Below are 9,377 nucleotides of genomic sequence, written 5' to 3'. Positions count from 1 at the left end.
TGAAGCCCTTCGGGGCACTTGTGATTAAGGGCTACACAATTGATTGATTGATTGATTGATTGATTGATTGATTGATATGGTGAAAACAAAGCAACAAATGAATGGGAACATCTATGACTGTGATGGGAAGAGCTTTCCAAACATTATTTGATTTCCATTACACTAAGTGTGTTCAGCTGTTATGTCTGCAAAAGGTTGCTAGTATGATGATTTAAAAATAATGATACAAATCGTTTGACTAAAGGATTCCAGGAATACATTTGACAATTGAAATGATGATTTACTAAACAGACACATTAAAAAATGGGACAAGCTTGACAGACTTATTTTAATAGTTTGTTTTACAAGGTCTAAGGATGGACATGGAAACACAACCAGGTTTATGATGATGATTGTTTGATCTGTGACGGTCATTCACTTAGCAAGTTAACATGACTAGCAATCAAACCAATGCAATCAATATGAAAACTGTGCACAGTGAGATGTTTATGCATCTCATTCAGCATTCATAACTTTATCAGACTCAGTGGTTCTTACATCCACTGCTGTGTAAGCCACACCAGTGTAGTTGCCAGTGGATGGGAAGACCATCTTGCTGCCATTCATGCATGTGATGCAGACTGAGGCCGAGTACTCCAGGTCGATGACTGCTCGTCCCACCGACAACTCAACGCTCACAGTCTTTCCTGCCGGGACTTTCACACTAACCTCATCTGATTCTGTTATGGTCTCCTCATGGCTCATTGAGTTGGAGTGCTCCGCTCCCACGGTCAAGCTAAACCCACTAGACACCTCCACCAGCTCTGGGATCCCTGCTGAAACGGTCACGCTGACGGTGGACTCAATCTTGTTGGTGGTGCTCCAGGTGGTATTCTTGGTCACAGATCTGCTGTACGTACATTTCTGCTCTTGAGCCTCACTAGTGTTGTTGTGATATGCCACCGATTTGATGTATTCTTTTTTCACCTTGATCAAACAAACACAGAAAAACACAAAAAGATGCATATTGTATAGTTATATAGTGACTGAGATAAGCCACACGTAGCACCACTCACCTGGGGTGTGTACATGGCCAGGCTGGGATAGTCTAAGTTGGTCAGCACAGACGACTTGATGGCAGTGATGAAGAGGAATCCCATACAGTCGATGTCAGCGCCGTGTTTCCCTTCCAAGCCCAGGCAGACTCCAGACCCTACGTCAATAGAGTACTCGGTCTTCAGGGGCCAGCCATTCATGTGCGCGAAGAATTCGCGGCCAGAACTGGTCCATAGTCTGATGCCTCCTAGGCGTGACCCGGCTCCGTTGCCCCACAGGGACAGCTTGGTGATGCGCTCGCCAGGGTTGAAGGTAAACTCATTGAAAGTGTTTCCATTCCCGAAAGTCGCCACGCGCCCGTCGGTCAGTTCGGCCCGCACGGCGTGGATCTGCCAGCCGCCCACTTCCACTCCAATCTTCTTGAGGGTGGCACCATTGTTAAAGCCATCGAAAGAAAATTGACGGCCTCCTCTTCCACCAATGAGATGAAGCGTAGTCGACATGTTTGATAGCCTGAAACAGAAATGATCTTAAACTTAGATTTACTGGACTTCCTGAAGATTTGTATGGAGGTTAATTTGTGTCTTTATAACAAAAGCTTGTTTTATGTAACTGAATTGTTTGCCTTTGAATTTTATGAACTGAATTTTTTGTTTTTTTTACATCAAATTATGCTGACAAATTACATTGAATAAAAATATGTGAGCAAAAGCTGTATTTGAAAAGTATGTAAAAAGTTTTTTGTTTTTTTTTACAGTGCATTACTCTAAATTAAAAACAGATATTTTCATAGGAAAATTCTGGCGACTGAGCTGCTACTTTTCTCACCGTAAAATCCACGTTCCCTGGAAATGGAAAAAATGACACTTCCGATGATTTTACAGTACATTTCTGGCAAATGAGCTTCCAGTAAATCTAATAAAAGCCAGTGAATTTTTTTTTTACAGTGTAGCCTCGCGGACATGCTATCAATGGTTGCGCAGCTTTAAAGGGGAACATTATCACAATTTCAGAAGGGTTAAAACCATTAAAAATCAGGGGCGGCGTGGCGCAGTGGAAGAGTGGCCGTGCGTGACCCGAGGGTCCCTGGTTCAATCCCCACCTAGTACCAACCTCGTCATGTCCGTTGTGTCCTGAGCAAGACACTTCACCCTTGCTCCTGATGGGTGCTGGTTAGCGCCTTGCATGGCAGCTCCCTCCATCAGTGTGTGAATGTGTGTGTGAATGGGTAAATGTGGAAGTAGTGTCAAAGCGCTTTGAGTACCTTGAAGGTAGAAAAGCGCTATACAAGTACAACCCATTTATCATTTATTTATCATTTATTTTATTTTTCGAAGTATTTTTCAAAATTTTACCCATCACGCAATATCCCCCAAAAAAGCTTCAAAGTGCCTGATTTTAACCATCGTTATATACACCCGTCCATTTTCCTGTGACGTCACACAGTGATGCCAATACAAACAAACATGGCGGATAGAACAGCAAGGTATAGCGACATTAGCTCGGATTCAGACTCGGATTTCAGCGGCTTAAGCAATTCAACAGATTACGCATGTATTGAAACGGATGGTTGTAGTGTGGAGGCAGGTAGCGAAAACGAAATTGAAGAAGAAACTGAAGCTATTGAGCCATATTGGTTTGAACCATATGCAAGCGAAACCGACGAAAATGACACGACAGCCAGCGACACGGGAGAAAGCGAGGACGAATTTGGTGATCGCCTTCTAACCATTGATTGGTATGTGTTTGTTTGGCATTAAAGGAAACTAACAACTATGAACTAGGTTTACAGCATATGAAATACATTTGGCAACAACATGCACTTTGAGAGTGCAGACAGCCCATTTCAGGCACGCTAAGAACATATATTTGTCCATGATTTCAGCACTCAGGTTAACCATACCTAAATAGACACAAAATACTGCATTACACAAGACTACCCGAATGTACTCGAATGATTGAAAAAAATAAATGTTTTTAAGCTAAATTATTGGTAAACACAGTTTATGTATAATAATTTACGTAAAACCGCGAGTAATGAATAAAGTTTTCATCAATTAATATATTCTGTAGACATACCCTCATCCGCTCTCTTTTCCTGAAAGCTGATCTGTCCAGTTTTGGAGTTGATGTCAGCATCTGCTTTGAGTGTCGCAGGATATCCACACATTCTTGCCATCTCTGTCGTAGCATAGCTTTTGTCGGTAAAGTGTGCGGAACAAACGACTGACCATTTCGTCGGCTTTCCCTAGAGCCTCGTATTTTGAACAAATTCCGTCCAATTTCTTGCCACTTTCGCATCTTTGGGCCACTGGTGCAACTTGAATCCGTCCCTGTTTGTGTTGTTATACCCTCCGACAACACACCGATGAAAGTGAAAAAATGGCGGATTGCTTCCCTCTCCGAGAGCGAATAATAGAAAGGCGTTTAATTCGCCAAAATTCACCCATTTAGAGTTCGGAAATCGGTTAAAAAAAATATATGGTCTTTTTTCTGCAACATTAAGGTATATATTGACGCTTACATAGGTCTGGTGATAATGTTTCCCTTTAAAGAAGTCAGTGTGAATATTAGGGGTGTGACTCTATGAGCACCTAACGATTCCATCCCATTCCGGTTCCTGGGTTGACGATTGGATTCAGAATCCATTCTGTATTCAACACGATTCTTGATTCAAACTGATTTTTACAATGCTAATGACATTTTTTCAAAACAGGTTACAGGTTAGAAGAGCTATTTCTGGTTGCATGGTGATGGCCTGAAAACGTATTGATTCTTATAAAAAAAATAATGAATACATACAAATTGTATTCGATTTCTGAAAATGATGAATTCATTTAGTTCTTGTCAGGGGTGTCACCACCTCCAAAGTTATGATACTCCCGTATACTAAAGCAATGTCCGATCATTACCTTATAAAATTCGAAGTTCTGACTCATTGTCAACAAGCTAATAATAATAATAACTGCTTTAGCAGCCGCAACATTAATGCTGCCACAACGATGACTTTTGCTGGCCTTCTGCCTTCGGTAATGGCACCATTCCCAAATTATGTGGGCTCTATTGATAACCTCACTAACAACTTTAACCATTGATAGTATAGCACCGCTAAAGCTAAAAAGGGCCCCTAAAAGGCGTACCCCATGGTTTACAGAAGAAACTAGAGCTCGTAAATTCCAAGGGGGGTTCTCATAGTCATTCTCATAGTCATTCACATTGACATCTTACTGGGTTGTGAGTTTTTCCTTGCCCTTAAGTGGGCTCTGAACCAAGGATGTTGTTGTGGTTTACGCAGCCCTTTGAGACACTTGTGATTTAGGGCTATATAAATAAACATTGATTGATTGATCGATTGAATCGGGATGAATGAGAATCTCAATTCGAATGTGAATAGATTTTTGTTCACCCCTAATGAATATGTATTGATTGTTGATAATGTACAAAGCAGATCATGATTGAGGGTGTGGCGGCGTGGCTCAGTTGCTAGAGTGACCCTGCCAGCAACTTAAGGGATCCAGGTTCGAGTCCCGTCGTTGTGTCCTTGGACAAGACACCTTACTCACCTGCTGCCAGTGCCACCCACACTGGTTTAAATGTAGCTTAAAGCTGTTTAAGCTGTTACACTATGTAAAGCACTTTGAGTCACTAGAGAAAACGTGCTATATAAATATAAATTACTTCACTTACAAAACAATAAATGACACAGGTTTAATCACCCAATGTTCTTCTGAAGTCAGAACATTTTGAATTTGGTTTGCACAAAACCAAACCAGAATAGACTAGAATGGTTGGTAGCAGTAACAGACTATGTATCATCTACGACCAGATGTGCATACTCACAAGTTGAAGAGTGGACAGATGATATCAGACCGGGAAGAAGTGCAAGGACTCTGTACAGGTTATGATGAAAACTGGAACTTTTATAGGCAATGAGGTTGGAGTGGCCAAACCACCTGGGATTCTGTTGAATGTGATAGGCTAGGAGGCTGAGGATGGAGCCCAAGGGGGAAGGTCTTAGAGCAGACCTATTTATTTATTTTCTGGCCAAGAAAGGAATCAAGCTACAACGTGTAAATATTAAATATCTACATTCCAATAACACATACATACCAAATAATACAACAGGAAACAGATATGGGCAATAAAAAGGTCAATCTAAACACATTCAGATTCAAAGTCTCTGTGATACAGTTTACAATGAGAAACTATGATACATTTACTAAGTTTCCATAAAGGGTGACACCACGTTTATGTGCTATTTTAACTATTTATGAATTTTTTTGATCCAAATGTAAAGTTTTTATCATTCATCATGTTTTTGCACTGCAGCGCTGGTAGAAAAGAGCATGTATTCTTGTGTCTATATGTACTGTATACACTCTGACAATGACCATAAAGGAACACTTTCCCTTGAAACTAGATTAGACAAAAGTCAATAATATACGTACAGTGACAGATAATGGTCTCACATGTTCTGTTCTATATAGTTAATTGCTAAAAGTTAGGGGAACACTCCGCCAAGTCCATTCATTCCAAACAAAGAAGTTAGATAAATTGTTTTCAACGACGAGCTTAGTTTTTATACCACATTATTTTATTATAAATCACTGGTAGAAAAGAGCATTTATTCTTGTGTCTAAATGTACTGTATACACTCTGACAATGACCATAAAGGAAGATTGCACTTTGAAGCTAGATTAGTCAAAAGTCAATAATATATGTACAGTGAGGGATGACGGTCTCACATGTTCTTTTTCACATAGTTAATGGAGAAAAGTTAGGGAAAGACTCCACCAAGTCCATTTATTCTAAGCAAAGAATTTAGATAAACTATGACTTTAGTTTTTATACCTCATGTTTTTATTATAAATCACTTTGTTTGCCACTTGCCATTGTATGAAAAGTGCTATATAAATAACGTTTGATTTGATTTGATTATACATATTGAAAATATAACTAAATATTTTTTATCAGCGCTATACAAGTATAACCCATTTACCATTTATCATATCATCTTAAGACTACAGTCAGAGGTCACTACATTCTCTCTGAGGGCAACACAAAGATGCCAATGCATGCTTTTATTACGAGTCGTACAGACCAGTGATTATCAAACATCTAATGGTACGCCAAAGAATCACTTGATCAAAGTACAGTGTTTGTTCTACAAACGTACTTAACAAAAAAAGGTGAAATAACTAAAATCATATTTTATATTCTAGTTTCCTCAAAATAGCCACACTGCTTACTGTTTTGCACACTCTTGGCATTCTCTCGATGAGCTTCAAGAGGTAGTCACCTGAAATCGTTTTCACTTCACAGGTATCATAATTGTGATGTCTTCAGTGACAATCTACAATGTAAATAGTCATGAAAGTAAAGAAAACGCATTGAAATGAGAAGGTGTGTGTAAACTTTTGGCCTGTACTGTACATACATATATATATACATATCCACATATACAATGGCAGAGCTTCTCACCCTATCTCTAAGGGAGAGCCCCGCCACCCGGCGGAGGAAACTCATTTCGGCCGCTTGTACCCGTGATCTTGTCCTTTCTGTCATAACCCAAAGCTCATGACCATAGGTGAGGATGGGAACGTAGATCGACCGGTAAATTGAGAGCTTTGCCTTCCGGCTCAGCTCCTTCTTCACCACAACGGATCGATACAGCGTCCGCATTACTGAAGACGCCGCACCGATCCGCCTGTCGATCTCACGATCCACTCATCCCTCACTCGTGAACAAGACTCCAAGGTACTTGAACTCCTCCACTTGGGGCAAGATCTCCTCCCCAACCCGGAGATGGCACTCCACCCTTTTCCGGGCGAGAACCATGGACTCGGACTTGGAGGTGCTGATTCTCATCCCAGTCGCTTCACACTCGGCTGCGAACCGATCCAGTGAGAGCTGAAGATCCTGGCCAGATGACGCCATCAGGACCACATCATCTGCAAAAAGCAGAGACCTAATCCTGCAGCCACCAAACCAGATCCCCTCAACGCCTTGACTGCGCCTAGAAATTCTGTCCATAAAAGTTATGAACAGAATCGGTGACAAAGGGCAGCCTTGGCGGTGTCCAACCCTCACTGGAAACATGTCCGACTTACTGCCGGCAATGCGGACCAAGCTCTGGCACTGAGCATACAGGGAGCGGACTGCCACAATCAGACAGTCCGATACCCCATACTCTCTGAGCACTCCCCACAGGACTTCCCGAGGGACACGGTCGAATGCCTTCTCCAAGTCCACAAAACATATGTAGACTGGTTGGGCAAACTCCCATGCACCCTCAAGGACCCTGCCGAGAGTATAGAGCTGGTCCACAGTTCCACGACCAGGACGAAGACCACACTGTTCCTCCTGAATCCGAGATTCGACTACCCGGCGTAGCCTCCTCTCCAGTACACCTGAATAGACCTTACCGGGAAGGCTGAGGAGTGTGATCCCACGATAGTTAGAACACACCCTCCGGTTCCCCTTCTTAAAGAGAGGAACCACCCCGGTCTGCCAATTCAGAGGTACCGCCCCCAATGTCCACGCGATGCTGCAGAGTCTTGTCAACCAAGACAGCCCCACAGCATCCAGAGCCTTAAGGAACTCCGGGCGGGTCTCATCTACCCCCGGGGCCTTGCCACCGAGGAGCTTTTTAACTACCTCAGCAACCTCAGCCCCAGAAATAGGAGAGCCCACCACAGACTCCCCAGGCACTGCTTCCTCATAGGAAGATGTGTTGGTGGGATTGAGGAGGTCTTCGAAGTATTCCCTCTTCCGATCCACAACATCCGCAGTCGAGGTCAGCAGAACACCATCCTTGCCATACACGGTGTTGATAGTGCACTGCTTCCCCTTCCTGAGGCGGCGGGTGGTGGTTCAGAATTGCTTCGAAGCCGTCCGGAAGTCATTTTCCATGGCTTCCCCGAACTCCTCCCATGTCCGAGTTTTTGCCTCTGCGACCGCTGAAGCCGCACACTGCTTGGCCTGTCGGTACCTGTCCGCTGCCTCAGGAGTCCTATGAGCCAAAAGAACGAAAGGACTCTTTCTTCAGCTTGACGGCATCCCTCACCGCCGGTGTCCACCAACGGGTTCTAGGATTACCGCCACGACAAGCACCAACTACCTTGCGACCACAGCTCCAATCAGCCGCCTCGACAATAGAGGCGCGGAACATGGTCCATTCGGACTCAATGTCCAGCACCTCCCTCGTGACATGTTCAAAGTTCTTCCGGAGGTGGGAATTGAAACTCTCTCTGACAGGAGACTCTGCCAGACGTTCCCAGCAAACCCTCACAATGCGTTTGGGCCTGCCAGGTCTGTCCGGCATCCTCCCCCACCATCGCAGCCAACTCACCACCAGGTGGTGATCGGTAGAAAGCTCCGCCCCTCTCTTCACCCGAGTGTCCAAAACATGAGGCCGCAAATCCGATGACACAACTACAAAGTCGATCATGGAACTGCGGCCTAGAATGTCCTGGTGCCAAGTGCACATATGGACACCCTTATGTTTGAACATGGTGTTCGTTATGGACAATCTGTGACGGGCACAAAAGTCCAATAACAAAACACCGCTCGGGTTCAGATCCGGGCAGCCATTCTTCCCAATCACGCCTCTCCAGGTTTCACTGTCGCTGCCAACATGAGCATTGAAGTCCCCCAGTAGAACGAGGTAATCACCCAAGGGAGCACTCTCAAGTACTCCCTCGAGTGAATCCAAAAAGGGTGGGTACTCTAAACTGCGGTTTGGCGCGTAAGTGCAAACCACAGTCAGGACCCGTACCCCCACCCGAAGGTGGAGGGAAGCTACCCTCTCGTCCACCGGGTTGAACTCCAACGTGCAGGCTCTGAGCCGGGGGGCAACAAGAATTGCCACCCCAGCCCGTCGCCTCTCACTGCCGGCAACGCCAGAGTGGAAGAGAGTCCAGCCCCTCTCGAGAGAACTGGTTCCAGAGCCCTTGCTGTGCGTCGAAGTGAGTCCGACTATATCTAGCCGGAACTTCTCCAACTCGCGCACTAGCTCAGGCTCCTTCCCCCCAGCGAGGTGACGTTCCACGTCCCAAGAGCTAGCTTCTGTAGCCGAGGATCGGACTGCCAATGTCCTGCCTTCGGCTGCCGCCCAGCTCACATCGCACCCGACCTCTATGACCTGCTATGGGTGGTGAGCCCATTGGAGGGGGGACCCACGTTGCCTCTTCGGGCTGTGCCCGGCCGGGCCCCATGGGGACAGGCCCGGCCACCAGGCGCTCGCCATCGTGCCCCACCTCCGGGCCTGGCTCCAGAGGGGGGTCCCGGTGACCCGCGTCCGGGCGAGGGAAATCTGGGTTCTTGGTTTTTATTTTTCATGG

The 9,377-nt window shown here is 44.9% G+C and overlaps 1 protein-coding gene across 1 annotated transcript; it reads right to left on the bottom strand.

Moving 5' to 3' along the window:
- Nucleotides 1-495: 495 nt before the first annotated feature.
- LOC133574344 (aerolysin-like protein) lies at nucleotides 496-1,538 on the bottom strand. Its single transcript, XM_061926495.2, has 2 exons — nucleotides 1,056-1,538; nucleotides 496-966 (listed from the first exon to the last, which is right to left on the bottom strand). The coding sequence occupies exons 1-2, from the start codon at nucleotides 1,536-1,538 to the stop codon at nucleotides 496-498; spliced, it is 954 nt and encodes a 317-aa protein (XP_061782479.1).
- Nucleotides 1,539-9,377: the final 7,839 nt, after the last annotated feature.

The sequence above is a fragment of the Nerophis lumbriciformis genome, linkage group LG31, assembly GCF_033978685.3.
Source record: "Nerophis lumbriciformis linkage group LG31, RoL_Nlum_v2.1, whole genome shotgun sequence".
Classification (NCBI taxonomy): Eukaryota; Metazoa; Chordata; class Actinopteri; order Syngnathiformes; family Syngnathidae; genus Nerophis; species Nerophis lumbriciformis.
The sequence above is the reverse complement of the archived record's forward strand: the minus strand, read 5'-3'. Positions and strand labels throughout refer to the sequence as shown.